This window comes from Ictidomys tridecemlineatus, chromosome 4 (genome assembly GCF_052094955.1).
Source record: "Ictidomys tridecemlineatus isolate mIctTri1 chromosome 4, mIctTri1.hap1, whole genome shotgun sequence".
Lineage (NCBI taxonomy): Eukaryota > Metazoa > Chordata > Mammalia > Rodentia > Sciuridae > Ictidomys > Ictidomys tridecemlineatus.
The window spans coordinates 109084061-109104291 of record NC_135480.1 but is presented as its reverse complement, the minus strand read 5'-3'; the positions used below and the strand labels follow the sequence as shown (position 1 = coordinate 109104291).

The following is a 20231-nucleotide window of genomic DNA, read 5'->3' as shown; positions in this document are numbered from 1 at the left end:
AAAAACAAATACCAAATGACCCCTTTGATATAAGGGGAGTAAACAAGGACAGGGTAGGGACGAAGAGCTTGAGAGGAAGATTTACATTAAACAGGGATGAGAGTTGGGAGGGAAAGGGAGTGAGAAGGGAAATTGCATGGAAATGGAAGGCGATCCTCAGGGTTATACAAAATGATATATAAGAGGAAAGGAGGGGTAAGACAAGATAATACAAATGGAAGAAATGATTTACAGTAGAAGGGGTAGAGAGAGAAAAGGGGAGGGGAGGGGAGGGGAGGGGGCATAGTAGAGAATAGAACTGACAGCAGAATACATCAGACACTAGAAAGGCAATATGTCAATCAATGGAAGGGTAACTGATGTGATACAGCAATCTGTATATGGGGTAAAGTTGGGAGTTCATAACCCGCTTGAATCAAACTGTGAAATATGATGTATTAAGAACTATGTAATGTTTTGAACGACCAACAATAAAAAAAAGAAATATGGGACAACATTAAAAGGCCAACTTTAAAATTCATCAGGATAGATGAAGGCTCTGAAACACAAACTAAAGGAATATATAATCTTTTCAATGAAATAATACCTGAAAATTTTCCAAGTCTTAAAAATGTAATGGAAAATCATATACAGGAAACATACAGAACTACAAATATACAAAATTACAATAGACCCCCAGGAAGTGAAAGACCTCTAAAACAAATATAACAAAACACTGCTGACCATATTTGAAGACAGCATAAAAAGTGGATAGAAATATCAAGATCATGGATTGGAAAAATTAATAGTGTTAAAATGTCCAAAGAACTGAAAACCATCAACAGACTCAATACACTCCCCATCAAAAAAAAAATCAACTACTTTCTTCACAGAACTAAGCAACAAATTCTTAAAATTTACCAAAGAAGCACAAAAGGGCTGAAATAACCACAGCTGTATCAAGCAATAAGAATACTGCTGAAGATATTACAATACCTGATTTTAAGATGTATTATAGTGCTGTAGTAACCAGAACACCATGGTTGAGCATAACAGGCATGTAGACCAATGGAACAGAAAATAGATCCTAGAGATCAGCAGGCATCTATGGCCAACTATATCTCAACAAGGGGCCAAAAACATACATTGAAAAAAGAACAACCACAACAGCAAAACCTGATGATAAAATGGGTGCCCACATGTAGAAGATTGAATCTTGACTCCTGTCTCTTCCCCTGAACAATAATCAACTCAAAATGGATCAAAGGCTAAATGGAAGACTTGAAATCCTGAAGCTACTAGAAGAAAACCTAGAGGAAGCAACAAGACCTTGGTAAAGAGAGTGGTTTTCTGCACAAGATCCCCAAAGCACAGAGAATAAAAGCCAACTTTTACAAATGAATTTACATCAAATTAAAAGTCTTCTTGGGGCTGGGGATGTGGTTCAAGAGGTAACGCGCTCGCCTGGCATGCGAAGGTGCTGGGTTCGATCCTCAGCACCACATAAAATAGAATAAAGATGCTGTGTCCACCAAAAACTGAAAAATAAATATTTAAAAATTCTCTCTCTCTCTCTCTCTCTCTCTCTCTCTCTCTCTCTCTCTCTCTCTCAAAAAAGTCTTCTCCCAAAAAGGAAGCAATCAATAGATTGTGAAGAGACAATCTACATAGTAGAGAAAATATTTGACAGCTATTTATCTGACAGATTGTTAATACACAGAATATGAAAAGATCAAAATACACTAAACATTTTTTTGAGAAAAAACAGTTAATCCAATTTAATTATAGGCAAATGATCTGCATAGAAGCTTCTCAAAAGTAGAAATGTGAATGGGCAACAAATATATGAAAACATGCTCAAAAAATAGAGCAAGTTAGCTAGCTAACTGGAGGCAATGTGGTGAAAAGGAACTCTTATAAACTGTCGCTGAGATGTAAATTACTAGAGCCATTAGGGAGAACAGTGTGGAAGTTCCTTGAAAATATAGAAATACAACTACTATATGATTCAGATATCCTACTTTGGGGCATATACCTTCCAAATGAAATCAGCATACCAAAGATACCTATGGCTATCATGGCACTATTCACAATAGCTGTAAGGGTCCGGCGAAACGTCGGAGTGAGAGACCACAAGAGACTGTCTTATGCAAAAGCAGAAGGGTGGGTTTATTTGGAGACCAGCATGCTAGGGCTCCCTCTATAGCAAAGAGAGATAGAGCCCTGAGAACAGCTTGAGCAGAGCTTATATACTTTCCATGGAGAGGGCAGCGAGAGAAGTTACATTTTGTAGTTTGGCAGTTGGGGACAGCTCATTCTGGGAACAAGATTAGCAGACCGTCCACAGTTAGGGATAGCACATTTCTGAGAACAAGATTAGCAAACAGTTCTTAAGATTTCAACAGTGTTTTGTTAAGCATATAGAGAAACGGAGTGACAAGTACCTATTTTATTAACCTTTCATAGCTAAGGTAGGGAATCAGACTAGGTGCCTGTGAACAGAGGAGTGGACATGAGAGAGTCAGGAACCACTGTGGTCAGACAAGAGGCTTGGACAATGAGATAAACACTGTGTGCAGTAAACTACTACACTGTGTAGTGTGGCAAGCTGCCTCTCTAAGCTTGTGGTATATACACACTATGGAGTATTATTCAGCCACATAAGACAGTGAAATCCTGTCATTTGAAGCAAAGTGTATGGAAGTGGAGGACATTATATTAAGTGAAATGGATAAGAAACAGAAAGACAAGTACTGAATGTTCTGTCTCATGAGTGGAGACTGAAGTTAAAGGAGAATATGGATGACGTGAATGAGAAAAAATGTGGTGTGGCCATGGAGGTGAGCGTGGAAAGGAGTGGTTAGATTTAATAAGTGCACACTCTGCTCATGTATAAAAATATCACACTGAAACCCATTAATATGTAAACTTTATATGTGTTAAATAAAAATCCACAACCATGTGATTTTAATTGAGGTTATTTATGGCTTTTGAGGCATTTGGATATTCTTCTCTATTTTCCCTTCAGTATGTTACCGGACCACTCTCACTTATGGGTTTGGTGGATGTTCTTCAATTGAAAGAATGAATTTTGAAACATTGGCATTTTCTCTGCCTTTGCACTGAGTTCAGGAATGTTTATGGAATGGTAGTTCCAACTCAGACAATGTATTTGTAGCCAAGGCAACAGAGAAGGGAAGTGTTTCTTGCTTTGGCTTTTCACAGCACAGGAAGCATATAAAGAAGCATTGCCCAATTAGTGATGCAAATATCATTTGTTGTTTTGGGGAATATTTTATTATTCAGTAAAACTGTTTGCCTAGTTTGAATTCATAAACAGAACATTGCTAAATCTATAGAAATGTTAATATCCAAAACCATTTACATTTTGTTAGGAGTGGATGAGGGCAGTTACTCTACTTGAAAATGTTTCAATAATGTATCAAAAACAGCATTAACAAACACCTTGGAACTGCTGGGCAGTTAACTTTTGTAGCAGGACAATTTAGGATTTTAAGATTTTATTTCTGAAAAAGGGAAAATAGTAGAGGCAAGGAACAAAAGGGGAAGGAGGCAGGGAGTGAAAGTAGAGATACTGAGGAATTAAATCAGTCAATTTATGCTGTGTGCATATAGAAAAGAATCACAATGAATCTCACTTTTATGTATAATTAAAATGAATCAACTTTAAAAAAATAATTAGAAGGGAGACTAGAGAGTACAGGAAAAAGATCAGAGGAAAGAAGGAGGGAAGGAAATAAAGGAGGAAACACTAAAAATAAAATGGAATGAATTGTCATGAGCCTGTTTGAATTTGCCACAGTGGACCCCACTGTCATGTACACTTCAATAAACATGAAATGAAAGACTTGGAATGTAGCTTAGTGGTAGGAGGCCTTATGTATCTTGTGCCGGCTCTGGGTTCAATCCCAAGCACTACAAATAATAATAATATTAATGTAATGATAATATTTTATTTCTGAAAAGCAATAAAGAAATCAACAGTGGTTAAGACTAAAGATTATGAACTAGATTACGTTCATAATTGACAACATTTGTTCAACTCTTGTGGGCTGCAACCAAGTCAAGATGGCGCCAGGCAGTTTGCCAGGAGGAGTGGTTTGTAAGGCAACGCCACTGAGCCATTAAGATGATGGAGATTCCTTATTGGCTGATTGCTGTATCTAGATGATGCTAATTGAGTCAAGCTGTGTGTAATCAGTTAGGTATATATACCTCTGCTGTCCTGCAATAAAGCAGCTCTCACTACCTTGAGTGCCCGCTCAGTTCCCACTGAGTTCCCCCGCAATAAAGCAGCTCCCACTTCGACCTTCAAGTTGCTTATCACCTCCCGGTTATTTTGCCCAGCCAGACTGCAGCATTCAACTACATTTGATAAATTCAAATAAAACTCACAAAATAATTAGTGATGAGTATCACAATCCAAAATCTTTAAATTTGTGGTATTAATATGTTTTTTCTCCATCTCACACTTTTATTGGTGTATAATAATGATACAGAATACTGGGTTTCATTGTGGCATACTTATACTACCTCCCCTTGTTCTCCCTTCCTCTCTACACTCAGATCCCTCCTTCTTCTACCCTGATGGTCTTTTTTTGTTTTGTTTTGTTTTGTTTTGGTCAGAGTCCCTTTTTTCTATCTTCTACATATGAAAAACAATAACATAGAAACCTTGATTTTCTGAGTCTAGCTTTTTCCACACAAGGAGCTATTCTACAATTTCATCCATTTTCCAGCAAATGACATTTCATTCTTTTTATGTCTGAGTAAACTTTCATTTTGAATGTATACCTCATTATCTTTATGTATTCATTTCTCTAAAGACAATGACTTGGTTATTGAGAATCATGCTGCTGTAAAACTGACCTTTTGTAAGAATTATTGGTGGGGTAGTATCATTGTGACATGGTGGTTCCATTCCAAGCCTGCTGTGGAATTTACATACTGATTTCCATAAGGGCCTCTACTAATTTCCATTTCCAACAACAGTGTATGAGTTCCTTTTCCCCTGCATCTTCCCCAACATTAAATATTATTTGTATCCTAACTGCAGTGAGATAAAATCTCAGTGTAATTTTGATTTTAATTTACCTAATGACTAAAGATGTGTGCCTTTTTTTTTTTTAACAAAGTCATTGTTCATCTTCACTCCTTTTGAGAAGTTTCTGTTCATTTTATTTGCTGATTTACTAAATAGATTCTTTGGGGTTTTTTTAATGTTATGTTTTTTAAGTTCTTTATGTATTTTAAGTATTCATCATTGGCCAGAAGAGAACATAGCAAAGATTTTCTCCCATTCTATAGATTCTCTTATCACACTGTTAATTGTTTCCTTTGTTGTATAGAAGCTTCTTAGATTGAGGCTAATCCCTTTCATTGATCATTGATATCATTTCCTAAATTGTAGGCTTTTGAGGTATTCATTGTCTAAGCCTGTATTTTGGAATATTTTCTGTATGTTCTCTTCCAGCAGTTACAAGTTTTCTGGTCTGATTTATACATTGTTAATCCGTTTTGAGTTTTGTGCTTGGTGAGAAATAAAAATCTACTTAAAATCTCTTTTTTATGGATATCCAGTTTTCTGATCACCATGGGTTATAGAGGCTGGCATTTCTCAGATGTAAGTTTGGGGCCCTTTTGTCAAGGAGTGGGACTGTTTGATATGTAGGTTTGTCTCTTTGTCTTCTATTCTATTCAATTGATCTGTATGTCTAGTTTTATGCCACTACTAAGTTGTTTATGCTACTATGACTCTGTAGTATAATTTGAAATTGTGTACTCTGATGCCTCCAGCCTTTTTTGGTTCAGAATTGCTTTCAATATTCTTGTTCTTTTGTTCTACCATTTACATTTTAGAATTGCTTTTGCTACTTCTGGGGAAGTAACTTTGATATTTTAATGGAAACTATTTAATCTGTAGATCTTATTAGTAGTATGACCATCATAACAATGTTAATTTTACCTATCCAGGAATATAGGAGATATTCAAATCTTCAAATGTCTTTTTTTAAAAATTTCACTTTCAGTGTTCTGTAATTCCCTTGTATAATCCTTTCACCTCTTTGTTTAAATTTATTCTTAGGTACTTAATTTTATTTTGAAGCTATTGTAAATGGAACCATTCTCAGCATATTTATTATTGCTGTATAGAAAAGCTATTCATTTTTGTATGTTACTTTTGTACCTACTACTTTGATGAACTTGTTTGTCAGCTCTGGAATAATCTGGCAGAGTTTTAGGATCTTAAATATAGGAACATAGCATCTGCAAACAGGAAAATTTGACTTCTTTCATTTTTATTTAGATCCCTTTTAATCTTCTCTTGACTAGTAGCCTGTCTCAGGGACTATATTGAATGGGAGTGGTGGTAGTGGATGTCCTTGTTTTCCTGATTTAAGAGAAAACGCTTTCACAATTTCCTCATTCAGTACAATGTTGACTTTGAGTTTGTCAGACACAGCCTTTATGATCTTAAAGTATACCTGGTTTTTTTCACTAAAAATGTTTTTATTTTATGTACAAATAATGGGCAGATGTTATACCCATAAATTCTATATTCCATAACAATCAAGAACCTGTTTTTAAAAAGAAAGAAAGAAAACTCCGCAACAAATTTTAAGACACTAGGATTTCTTTGCTTCTAGATCGGGGGAGGAGAGAGGGGGCTTGCTCTAACAGGAATCACAAAGTAGAACTGAGTATTCTCTAAAGCAGAAATAATATGGTGCCATTTCAAGTAAAGATTAGTCAGCTCTCCTCACAAACACTCATAACTACCTGCTAAGAACAGGTAAACCAGGTCAAAACAGCTTAGCATAACTAGGCTTCATGGTATTAGGCCATTATGCTCCTTTAGGCTAATAAATCAAAACAGAAAATACTAAAATAAAAATAAATGATTTTGAGATTGTCATACAAATTGTTAGTTCCTTGTTGTATCCTCCCTTCTATAACATAATAAAGGTAACATTTTACTGCAAAGAAAGAAAATTTGATTATATCTATCACTGGCCATGAATTTTTGTAATTACTTATTACATAAATGCTGCCTAGTGCCATTATCCAAAAGGCATGACCATTCTGCCCACAATCCACTTGTGCATTTATAAACAGAATTTTCATGATTTACATAAGCATGTCTATCAATGAAGACATTACAATGAGGTGCAATCTAACATCCAAAATCTGATGCTTTGCAGACAGCAATAGTATTTGTAATCACCTTTCACTTCAGTGACCTTATATAAAAATTAATAATTTAGAATTAAGGAGATTTTCAAATGTACACATAGAAATGGTTACAGAGTCAGATTTTTAAGAAACATCCTCCATGTCCACATCCTGTTGTAACTGCTGTACCATTTTTTCTTCCAGCTGCTTCCCTTTGCCTGCAAGAGGGGCTCGGACAAGATGAATGTTTTGCTTGACTTCTTTAATGTCCTGAACTTTCTGTAGCTCTTTATTTCTCTTCAATCTGTTCATTATAAATTTAGCTTGGCGTTTCTGTTTGATCTCTTCAACTCTCTTCATTGCATCAATAGTTTTATTCCATAGTTCTCGCTGGTATTTGACAGATTCATTTCTAGGTTTTTCAGATTCAAACGAGTTATCCACTGTAAGCTCTGTGCCAGCTGCTTTCCAGAATGCTTTAGTCCACCTGACCTTGCGAGGGTTACGCTTCTTTTTAAAGTTCTTATGACATTTGTATTTACAGAATCTGAATATCTTGCAGTCATTGCGGACCAACATCATGCCATGGCCGGGGTAGATGGGCCCTGAACAGAAATAACACTTCTCCACGAGGTTGAGGCCTCGTGGGTCCCCACCAACCCAGCGGCGAGCTCTTAAAGTAGACCTGTTTTATCCCTACTTTCTTCAGGATTTTTTTAACCATAAACAAGTACTGAATTTTGTCAACGCATTTTTCTGCATCTATTGAGATGATCATGTGATTTTTGATCTTGAGTTTCTTTGTATGGTATCTACATCTTTTGGTTTTCATGTTAAATATCATTTCATCCCCAGAATAAAATCAACATGGCATGATACACAATTATTAATCTGTTGTTGAACTCAACTTGCCACTACTTCACTACGTATTTTTGCATCTAAATGCATCAAGTGTATTGTTCCGTAGTTTTCTTTCTTGAAGTGTCCTCATTTGGTTCAGATTTTGGAGTTACACTGGAAAAAGTATGAAAGTATTTCCACACTTACAGGGAATAATGTGTGAAGCATTAGGGTTAGATCTTCTCTAAAGGTCAAGTAGAACACAGCTGGGAATCCATCTGTTCAAAGGCTTTTCTTTATTTCCATTTTTATTGAATTTTTAAGTTATACATAATGTTAAGATTCATTTTGACACAATTATAAAAGCATAGAACATAATTTGCTCTAATTCATCCCCAGTACTTCCCTTTTTTGTTCCTTCCTTCCTTTCCCTGTTCCCTCCCCTCTATTCTACTCATATTTCTGCTATTTACTTACATGCTTTTTAAAAAAAATTTTGTCTCCTGTGAATATACATAATGGTGGAATATACTGTGGCATATTCATTTATGTACATAGGAAACAGGTCAGAGTCATCCCACTCTTCTTCTCTTATCCTGTCCCTCCTCCCTTCCCTTCTTTCTCTTTCATCTTTCTTCTATTTTTTATTCACACTCCCCCTTCACTTATTTTGGATTATCTTTCATATATCAGAGAAAATATTTGACCTTTCACTTTCTGGGTCTGGCTTATTTTACTTAGCAGCAGAGTTTTCAGTTATTGGCAAATGCCATAATTTCATTCTTCTTTATGGCTGAGAAATACTCGATTGTGTATATATATCACATTTTATTTATCTACTCATCTGTTGAAGGATATGTAGATTGGTTAAAATAGCTTGACTATTATAAATTGAGCTGCCATGAACATTGATGTGGCTGTTTTCCTATAGTATGTTGATTTTAGATTAGTTAAAAATATATTAAAGAGTGGGAGAACTAAGAGGGATAGATAATAAGGTAGTTCCATTATTAGTTTGAGGGAATTATCTAAACTGCTTTTCAGAGTGGTTGTACTAATTTGCAGTCCCACCAACAATGTATAAGTGTACATTTCTGCCCCCCATATCCTCACCAATACCAATACTTATATTCTTTATAATTACCATTTTGACTGGAGTGAAATGAAATCTTTATGTAGTTCAGGTTTGTATTTCCAAAATTGCAAGAGCTGCTGAACATTTATGCATATATTTGTGGACATTTGCATTTCTTCTTTTGGGAAGTGTCTCTTTAGGTTTTCTTTTTTTTTTTTTGCCTATTTGTTAATTGGGTGGTAGCAAATATCTTCACCCATTCTGTTGGCTCTCTCTTCATGTTCTTGTTTCCTTTGTTGTACAGAAGCTCTTTAATTTGATGGCATCCCACTAATTGACAGTTTTCTTTTATCGCTTGCACTTTAGGAGTCTTGTTTGCAAAGTCGGTTCCTGTGCCTACATGTTGAAGGGTTGGGCCTACATTTTCTTTCTACCATTTGCAGAGTTTCTGGTCAAATTCCTAGGTGTCTGATCCTCTGTGGATTGACTTTTGTGCAGGGTGAGAGACAGGGGTCAAGTTTCATTCTTCTACATATGTATATCCAGTTTTCCCAGTACCATTTGTTAAAAAGATTATTATTTTCAAGTTGTTTTTGGCACCTTTGTCTAGTACCAAATACCTCTATTTGTGTGAATTTGTCTCTGAGTCTTCTATTCTATTCCATTTGTCCTCATATCTGTTTTGATGCCAGTACCATGCTGGTTTGGTTACTATACCTCTGTAGTATAATTTGAGGTCTAGTTGCTTAGTATTGCTTTGGCTATTCTGGATTTTATATTTTTCCAAATGAATTTTAGAACTGATTTTACTAGTTCTGTGAAGAATGGCATTGCTATTTTATGGGAATTGCATTCAATCTCTTAATTCTTTTGGTGGTAAAACCATTCGGACAATATTAATTCTGCCTGTCCAAGAACATGAGAGGTCTTTTTCATCTTCTAAGCTCTTCAATTTCTTTCTTCAATATTCTGTACTTTTTGTTACAGACTTCCTTCACTTTTAAGGCTTTTCTTTTGGAAGGCTTTTTATTAGTGTTGAAATCACATTGCTTAGAGCATATGTACCTTATTGGTCTTGAGTATTAAAAGTTAAATATATCAAGAATAGGACAAAAGAATAGAAAGCAAAATATGGAAAATAAGAGAAACTGAAGGGATTCCTCATCTGCCACTCAGGAAACTCAAACAAAAAGTCTCTTCAAGCTGTCAGCACTGCCCCATTCCACGTAAAATGTTGCTGGGGCATGTCACGGCTTTCCCCCATTAGAGTGCAATAGGACTTTCTCCAGATCCGGCTCAGCTAATCTTTTCTGAACTTAGTTTCTGCTCAGATTGAAAATTTGTTGGACACATGTTTTTCTCATATCCAGTGGGAGAATGCCTTTTGGCTCATTGGAGGAGAGACTCCTCTCTCACTTTTAGCCACAGTATGTCCAAAGATACAAATGTCTATCACTTTTATTAATTCTCTTGACATTCCAGAAACTGATATTCTTGGTTTTCACTTCTTCACCAGCTCACTGAATTACCTACTTGAATTTTTTCAGTTTTCTTTCCTCAGTTTGTCGCTCCAAAACTGCTCTTTTAATTTACTCTTTGGAAGCTCCCATAATACTCTGAGTTTTTCTGATCTGCCCTCTTTCCCTTGAGGGATAGCTCTTGAAAATTTTGACCATCCATCCTATTCAACATAGCATTGGAGAACCTCTACACAAGTGTTTTAACCAAATGACAGCTTTTGACATCATGTGGTCAGAGTATACCTCTAATGTCTGAGTTGAACTCAGTCTGTATTTGTAAGATTTTTGTCACCATGACAAGTACCTGAGAGAATGAACTTAAAGGAGAAGTGATTTCACTAAGCATCATGTTTTCAGAGGTTTCAGTCCATAATCATCTGGCTGTATAGCTTTGGGCCTAATTTTCTTATCTCCCATTTAGTTTATATTTGATGTATACTTCTCATCTACCTCCTCCTACTAATGCTACAATATGCCTAAGTAATGAAACCATGTTTTTAAAAATATCTAGTTCTTGTGTTCTTCAGTTTTTCTCTTCCTTCTCACATGCTCTGGTATTTTCATCTATTATTGCATGCTACTTTCTCTTTTTGGTGTAATAAATGTATTGAATGAAACCAAGAGTGAGTGAGCTATGTTCATGTTGAATTGTGTGTGGGGTGGGGAATAAGCATAAGTAATGAACTGTAGGATCACTTAGATTAGCATTAAACTAAAGAAGTGTCCCCCCAGGTTTCAAGAAACCTTTATTTCTAATGCATGGGGAACCCTCAAATACAGAGTAAAGATGGAAGAGAGGAAGAAAATGTTGAAATTTATGAAGCTCTCAAATTAAGAATAAATCTTTGGCTTGTCAAAGTCATTGCAAAAATCAAACTCATTACAGCATGATGTCTGTGATGAATTACCAAAAACAGTTTTCAATTTATCTTCACAGCGTTTCACACAATTAGACTCTGCACTCGATGGCATGAAATCTACAGAAGAGAAAAGCAGAAATGAGATGCCATTTGGATAACAACAATATAGGTCTCAAATACAAGTATGGGTAACCAAGAATGAATTAAATGAAAGAATGTTTCTTCTGAACTAGTTATGGGTCACCTATGGGCAGTTTGGCCACATGGTCCAAAGACATAGCTAGCAAAGTTCCTTTTTCTAGAGTGTTTCCTGCAGGGAAAATATGCACTTCATGGTGAACTTCACATTGTAGATGTTGAAGAACACAGCAACCCTCCCTTCACAGGTTGTCAGGTACAAAAATCTTATTTAAAGGAAGCTGGGTTCAAGGCTCTGTAGTGAGTACCATGGAAGAGCGTTGAGCTAGTTATAGACAGGTGACAAGGAATGACAGGCAATTAAAATGCATCATGACAAATATTATATGGTAGATAGATAAGGCAGGGAGACTCTGGAAAAACAGAGGGAGTCATGTGAAAAATGAAAATAATCATAAAGGCTTCCAGAGCAGGGGTCTCTGAACTGAGACAGAAGTTTGATCAGGATTACACACGAGTAGCAGGATCCAGCAAGCAGATTTGGGAAATGGCTAATTTAGGGATCCAAGGATTTAGGGCCTTTGAATCCTGAACAGCAGAGAGGTTAGAGTTCAGAAGTATCAGAAAAAGGTTAGCAAAATGTTGGGGGAACAGTCATACTCCACTCAATCTTCCTTGAATTTTATCATTCTACAAGAGAGAAGACACTTAGCTCAGAGCATCACACCTGGACCTGAATCAGCTTTCTTCATATGGATGCCATGTCCTAAAGGAAAGTGGTTTGAGACCTGAAGGAGAAAAGAAATTTCCACAGCTCTCACTAGATTACTGAATATACTTACAACTGTATGGAAAACGCCAGTGTCTCCGGATCATACATGATCCACCTTCTGGAGCTCGGCATCTCTCCAACTTATGCTCACAGAAATTTTCTTTGAATTTTCTACATCGCTGACAAAGGAGAGGTATGGCTGCAAGAAGAAAAACTGTTCTCAGCGGGCAGGGGAAGAATCATTGTCACAGAACAAAGAGAGCAAAGGTCAGCCAACTCCCTGATAGCTTGACTATACCAAGCTGTTTCCCTTAGGGATATGTTCTAGGAAACATGTTTTAATACCACGGACAAAGCAGGAGCATGTGAGGAGACAATCTAACATATCCATACAGTAGACAAGACAGCAGAAGACTGTCAGAAAGGGAGAATGATCACTCTCCAGAGAACCTTACTGCTCATGATTCATTTTCTAGCTTACCATAGTGATCGCATACAGGAGAGTGAGCACAGAGCATTTGTTGTGTTCTCAGAGCCTGGGCTAAAGTTCCAGGTCTGTGAACAAGATGAATATTTCTGACTGGGAATCCTTGATTCCTCACTCCACAGATAAACAATTGTTTAGGAAGTATTTAAAGTACAGAGATCATGTTGAGTTTTAGGTGGTAGACAGGATGAGGGAAAGACCCAGGAAAGTAAGAAGATGAAAGAAGTCAGGTGGTCCGAGATGGAGCCTACTACTTAGCATGTTCCTTGGAAGCCAGATTGGAACTCACAGAAGCTTAAAATAATTGGAGAAATCAAGCACAGCTTAAATATATGCCAGTGTTAAGCCCAGGCTTGTACCTTAACCATGGTTAAATAACCAAACAAGGATTTACCAATTCTTATGCAGAGCAGAAAAAGACTCAGCTTAAGTAGGTTTTTCATTTTTTTCTTGGCTGATTCTTGAAATTGATTGTCTTAGAGTCCAGGGATCACTTGAGCTGGATGATGGTGTAACACTATTTGCTAAGATCAGCCCCCTAGTCATTTTATAATGCAATCTGAAGAGGACATAAGTCAGTGGGTGTAAGAGAGGCTGTAAACAGATTCCAATCTAAGCCCTTCCCTCAATGGCAATACACCAAATCTATTGTCCATGCCCTTTTTCTTTCCTCATTCCTCCCCCAGGATTTCTTTCTCTATGTTATTCCAACTACAAATAACCTGAGGGCAATCTCACCATCAGAAGTTTTGGTTCACAGCACAGTAGATGCTTATCTCACTGGAGCAGGCTACATCCAGTGTATAGAAGATAAACATTAAATAACCTTCTTTCAACCAGAAACCAAAGTGACTGCAAAACAGACAGAGAGAGAGAGAGAGAGAGAGAGAGAGAGAGAGAGAGAGAGAGAGATATGACTCAGAATCCAGTGTAAGCACCAGGCCCTCCATACAGATGCAGGCAGAGCCACAAGTGCCTGATTTAGTGAGGAGGAGCTGAGACTTGAAGATGGTCAGTTTAAACAATGGTCTGTATAATTCCACAGCAGAGTTCATGGGAACCCAAGTGGGCATGGAGATTACACCAAGTATGCATATGATGCCCTTGAAGCACACAGAATATACGGCTCCCAATGTGTGCCCCTAGCTACTTGAGTCTGTGGCATTCCACAATCATATTTTTTCAACTTGTGAACATGGCTATTTGGAAAGAGATTCTTGTTTCTCCTCCCAGCTACTCTCAGATTCACTCTCAAACACTTAAAGACATGTCTCTATCCCTGCCCTCCCTAACTCTATTAGGAGAATGAGGGCCTGTGTTGACCACCAATGTGACCAGCCATGAAGTAGGTTTCACAGTGGGTGCTGCCTTTGTCCCTAAGACTGAGGAGAGCCTCTGGTTTCCCCATTCACCTTTGCTCCCTGGCTCTGTCAAACCTTGCAGTGCTTTGTCTCATCTGTCAGTCCTGTTGTCTTATCTGTGCTGATCACTCAGCTGAGAAATACCTGGTATCCTAACTCATACTGCTTCACCAGATACCCTCGGAAGACTCCACCAGATTAACCAGGCCTCTGGGTTCAGTTAACTCATTGCTCATACAATGAGCACCAAACTGGATATCTATGATGGTAGAAATGGGGACTAGCTAATGGTCCCAACGTCATGAATGCTTCTCAGCGAATCCGATCAATCACCGAATACTACTGAGTCTCTAGCGCATCGACAACAGAACCTGAATCTTATGACCCAGGAATGACAGAGAGTTGCCAGAGAGAGAAAAGGGTTAATCTGCTTGAGTGGTTTATGAGTTTGTTACATAAAGTTTCCTAAGAGCATCTGGTAAAGCTGCAGAATGAGTGAGGCTACCTAGTTCTTCTCAGATGAGTGATCAGCATAGACAAGACATAACAAATGATGAATAAGACCAAGCCCACAAAGTTTGACAAAGCCAGGGAACAAAGGTGAATGAGGAAACCAGAGGTTCTCCTCCATCTTAGAAACGAAGGGTCTCATCTCATTAAAATATAAAGCATTTACATGAAATTCCTGCATGGGGTTCTTAATATAAACAGAAACAAAGTTATATGAACATACTTGAAGAAAATTCTTATGCTTCTATTAGGAAATGATATGAAAGTAATCAGAGAAAAGAAGCTTCCGGTTTTAAAATGCATATAAAAGGATGAGAAGACAATTAGTGATCATTCCCCTTTCTTTTTAAATGCTTCTTTCCTTCCTCTGTTCATTCATAAATACATGGATTTATGATTTTGTGAGAAATTAAATACAAACACATAAAAACAGTTACTCAAAAATTATCTCCCTTCTCTCTTCCCCCCATATTTCTCCTTCTGTCTCTCTAAGCAGCCACTAGCAGAATCCTCCACTAACTTCCTGAAAGTGTGCAGTGAAGCTGATTAAGAGGAGGACAGCCAAGTAGAAGCCTTAAGAACAGCTTCTGTCGTGAACAACCGTGAACCATGCAAAGTCCCTAAAGGCATTCAGAGATTAGTGCCACTATTGTGAACTTGAAATATGCAAGTGTGGTGATTCCAACCACAGCCACATTCAGCTTATGGATATGGCCTGGGTAGACGTTGATGAATTCCAGAGGAGAGTGGGGATATCATGAGTGTAACAGCGATGAAGCCAAGGGTAGCTACATTCTCCCACAAAAGTATTTCTTTGCTTAAGCAAATTAACTCCTTTCCTGGAACCTGGTATAAAAACTGTTGATTTGACAAGTGTCTTTTTCTTCATCCCTGCCCATAAAGCCCACCCACCAATAACAATTTTCTTTTAGCTGATGATTTTCTTCAGTGTACTTCAGTGTCATACATCAAGGTATATCCAGCTTTATGTTAGACATTTGGCTTACAGGGATCTTCTTCCTCCTTTCCTATCACAAGATATAATCTAGGTCTGAATATTGATATCATTACATTGATGAAACACAGTAGGCAAGAAGTACCTACGGCTCCACACTTACTGATAAGACACTTCTTTTACATCAGAGGGTAGGAAATGAAAATCTAAAATTTAGCCACCTCTACTTCAGGAAAACATACAGCATTTCAGTGGTCTGGAACGGTTTGAGATATCTTTTCTAAAGTGAAGGATAAATTAGATGTGGTCCCTTATAATCAAGAAAGAGACGTGATTCTTCATAGGCCCGGTACAGGACTGTAGCAGAAACTGAGCATTTGAACATGGACCAAGTTCCATGCTACTTAAAGTTGCCTTCTTTAACTGGGTGTTGTCTGATCCACCAAGCCCTAAAGCTCAGTGTATGCAGCAGCACCGCATCACCAAATGGAAACAGTTCATAGCTGGCTCTGAAGATGCAAATGAGTTACATAAAAAGATGGACCATGTTCCTTACTCCTGACACCCTACTTTCTCATTCCCACTCTGCACTTAGGAGTGAGTTTCCCTATTAGCAGTTGAAAAAAAGGTGAGAAGGATTGGGCCCAGTTTCCAGGCAATAAAGGCAATATGTAGGCACCATTCAAAAGTGGACAGATACAACACTGAGACTCCTTGCTGGGATAGCTCTATAGGAAATGGTGAGTGGAAATATCCCTGGTGGGCTGAGCTTTAAGTAATGTATTTTATTGTACACTTGGTTTGAAAATAAAAAGGACTATTGTCAAGCACATAGTGATTCATATATTCAGCCAATAGTTTTTTTCTTTCTGGTTAGGTAGTTGCCAGTGAAAAGATTGAGACAAGAGGATTGCAAGATGGAGAATTGCCTGAGCAACTTAGTGAGGCCTTAAGCAGCTTATTGAGACCCAGTCTCAAAATATAAAATAAAAAGACAGGGGATGTAGCTCAGTAGTAATGTGCTCCTGGGTTCAATCACCGGTTAAAATTTTTAAAAAAGTTACTACCACCAGTTGTTGACTATTATAAAAAATTTTTAAAGGAAGGAAATGAAATAGATAAATGGGATCTCTTATGCACAGTTGATGTGAATGCAAAATTTCGCAGCCTTTTTAGAAAACAGCAAGAAGTTTACACACAAAAAATACTAAAAACAGAGTTAACATATTATCCAGAAATTCACTTCTGCTTATACAGTCAAAACAATTACAAGCAAAATCCTAAAGAGATAGTTCACACCAATTTTTCTTTTTGAGATCCAGTTGGGTTCATGTTTAACACTTATGATCCTCCTCATTGTTAATTCATTGATAAATGGCTCCCAGAAAACCCCAGAAGATTTAAAACCACATTGGCCACAAAACCAGAATTCTTCACATTTTCAAAATAGTTTGTGTGCACAATAAGGAAAAAATAACAAGACAAAAAGAAAGAGAAGCTTGTCAATCCTGTTTGTCCTCCTGCCCTACCCACCACCAGTGCTCAAGGCACAGAGCTTGATCTTGGCCCCAGAACCCCTCGGGAGGACACACGTGTTCCTACTGTACTTGCAGCACAGCGGAATTAAAAAGGGAAAAGATGGGGCTGGGATTGTAGCTCAGTGCTTGCCTCATAAAAGTTCATGATTCAGTGAGAAAGACTAAACTCAGGAATTAAGTATTCAGCTAGGTGGACTCTCGCCTCTCAGGATGGAAGAAAGGTATTTATGACTGCTCAGAAATTAAGATACACCTCACATCGAAGGAAGTATATTCACTGCATCAACTGGAGAATATGAGAAGAGAGCTCTGATAATATAAGATGAAGAAAATATTGATGTACATTAAACCAGATTACATACAAATAAATTAAACCACATAAAGGTAATCTGTGAAGCTAAATGTAATAAAACTGGTAGGTAACTTTTTTTTAAGTGTGAAAACATGAGGATAATGAAATAGTAGTGTAGAAATGAAATACTTTTGTTATCCTATTAAATTCTTGAAAATGGTTCTGACAGGCATATAGGTATGAAAGGGAAGCAAAACATCTTTATAGTGTCATTTAAGGAAATATTGATAGCAAAAAAATAGCGCAAAATGACAAAAATTATAGTGTTCTAAAGTTCATATTTTTTGAGTTGTAATGAGGGGTAGAAGGAAGATAATCTTGTTCTCTGGTAATTAAAAATGTGTGTCTATATATAAGTTTGGGATAGCAGAAGGCAACGATTAGTAGTAAATCCTAATATGATTTTAAGACAAGAAAGAAAATGAAAGAGAAATGTTTGATACTGACAGTGGGAAAATTAAAAAGACAATAAAAACATCTCAGAGTTGAATGAAAGAATTGAACTTACACATATCCCTGATGACTTTGAATATAAACAGTCTCAAATCTCTGACAAAAAAAGATAAGGAGTGTTAACTTTGGTGACAGATTTTCTCCCCTCCTCCTCTATATGCTATTTGAAATAAAATACATGAAATGTGACAATAAAGATTGAACAGAATGTGATGATTAATATATCTGTCAAATACACTAAAACTGGAACAGAGTGATTCAAATCAGACCCACTAGAACTCCAGGAAGAGTAATAGGCAGAATGGAAAGACAACATATAATACTAAAATGTTAGTACCTGAAGGACATCTTAGCAGAATAAATCCATTTATACTAAATAAGTAAACATATTAATAAGTTGTACCTTATTGAAAGTATGAAAAGTTCATAAAAATAAATCTTTTCTAATTTATTAGTTTCTTGGTTTAGTCACAATATCTACTTCGGACTCCTCTTTGCTTAGTTATATCTTAATAAAAGTATCCAATTCCTGGTTTTAAAATTGTGAAGGGGATGGGAAAAATATGTGCAAATATTAACAACCAACAGAGATTGACAGCCAGAACATATAAGGAACTTCCAAAGATGATTAGTAATAAAACAAGCAATACAATTGAAATATGTGCCAAAGATCTAAACTTATTTTTCTCAAAATAACATATAAATGTCCAAAAAATACATGAAAAATGCTCAGTTTCACTGATCATCACAGAAATATAAATCAAAACTACATTTATTCCAGTTAGAATAGCAATTATCAAGAAGACAAATAACAATAATTTTTTTTATTTTAAAAATGCTGGTAAGAATGCAGAGAAAAAGGAAATCTTCTACACTGTTAGTGGGAATATAAAGTCGTACAGTCACTATGGAAATCAGTATAGAGATTCCTCAAAACACTAGGAATAGAACCACCATATGATTTAGCTATCCCACTCCTCCATATTTATTCAAAAGAACTAAAATCAGCATACTACAGTAACATGTACATACCCATGTTTATAAAAGCACAATTCACAATTTCCAAGTCATGAAACCAGCCCAGGTATCTATCAACAGATGAATGGATAAAGAAAATGTGATATATACATATGTACACACATACACACACACACACACACACACACACATATGCACAACAGAGTTTTATTCAGTCATAAAGAACAAAATTATGCTATTTGCAGGAAAATTCATGAAACTGAAAAGCATCATGTTAAGCAAAATAAGACAGAATCAAGGATCATATTTTTGCTCTCATGTGGAAGCTAGAGAGATGAAAGAAAAAAAATACTTCCTGAAAACAGAAAAGAGACAGGAGAGGAAAGAAAAAAATAAGTAAGAAGGCATTCATTGGGATATTGCATTCAAAAACAACATAACATAATAGTAAGTTTTAATCACTTAGAAGATGTATATGGGTCCATTTTCAGTCATTCTGTAGGCACAGCTATGTTGATAGAAGTCTACCAGAAAATCCTAAGATCTTGAGGTATCTATAAGAAGAAATGTTTGTTATACTTTCTGGTTAAAAACAGGGAAGCTATATGGAACTCATTGACAAAATGGAGATAGTCTACATAGGAGATGCCACCCAGTCATGGTTTAAAGGAGCTTGTTTTAGTCAGCTTTTGCACTACTGTGACCACCAGAACTGACAAGGAAAAAAAATGTAGAGGAGAAAAAGTTTATTTTGGCTCATGGTTTCAGAGTTTCGGTCCATGGTCAGCTAACTCCCTAGTTCTGGGGCCAAGGTGAGGCAGAAGGTCAAGGAGGAATGGCACGGCAGAGGAAGGGTCCTGAGGGCATGACAGCCTAGAAGGAGAGAGAGCTCTGCTCACCAGAGGCAGAATCGAAACCCCAAAGGCACACCCCCAGTGAGCCAGCCCCTCCAGCCACACCCTACCTGCCTACAGTTACCACCCCATTATTCCAGAAGCAGTTTAATTGAGTCAGTAGGTTAAAGCTCTCATAATCTAATCATTTCAACCTGCAATGTCTCACATGTGAGCTTTCTGGAGACGTTTTGTATCTAAACCATAACAGAGCTCCTTATTTCCATGAGCAGGTCCCAACCCTGTCACTGGGGCGAATGATGCGACACACGAGGAGTTGACTCTTCTATCATTCAAGACTGTAACCTCCATGATTCCCTTCTTGA

General features: G+C 37.0%; 1 protein-coding gene across 1 annotated transcript; it reads right to left on the bottom strand.

Moving 5' to 3' along the window:
• Positions 1 to 7317: 7317 nt before the first annotated feature.
• LOC101976068 (putative ribosome biogenesis protein RLP24) lies at positions 7318 to 12510 on the bottom strand. The gene is made up of 2 exons (XM_078044960.1): positions 12449 to 12510; positions 7318 to 7846 (listed from the first exon to the last, which is right to left on the bottom strand). Exons 1-2 carry the CDS (start codon positions 12508 to 12510, stop codon positions 7318 to 7320), a joined length of 591 nt encoding a protein of 196 aa, XP_077901086.1.
• Between the last annotated feature and the right edge of the window lie 7721 nt (positions 12511 to 20231).

Bases quoted from the DNA above. Each gene is read 5' to 3' on its own strand.
- LOC101976068 (XM_078044960.1), bottom strand. From the start codon at position 12,510: ATGCCGAGCTCCAGAAGGTGGATCATGTATGATCCGGAGACACTGGCG. The intron at 7,847-12,448 runs GTAAGTATATTC...GTCTACTTTAAG, and splicing joins CTGGCGTTTTCCATACAGTT to AGCTCGCCGCTGGGTTGGTG.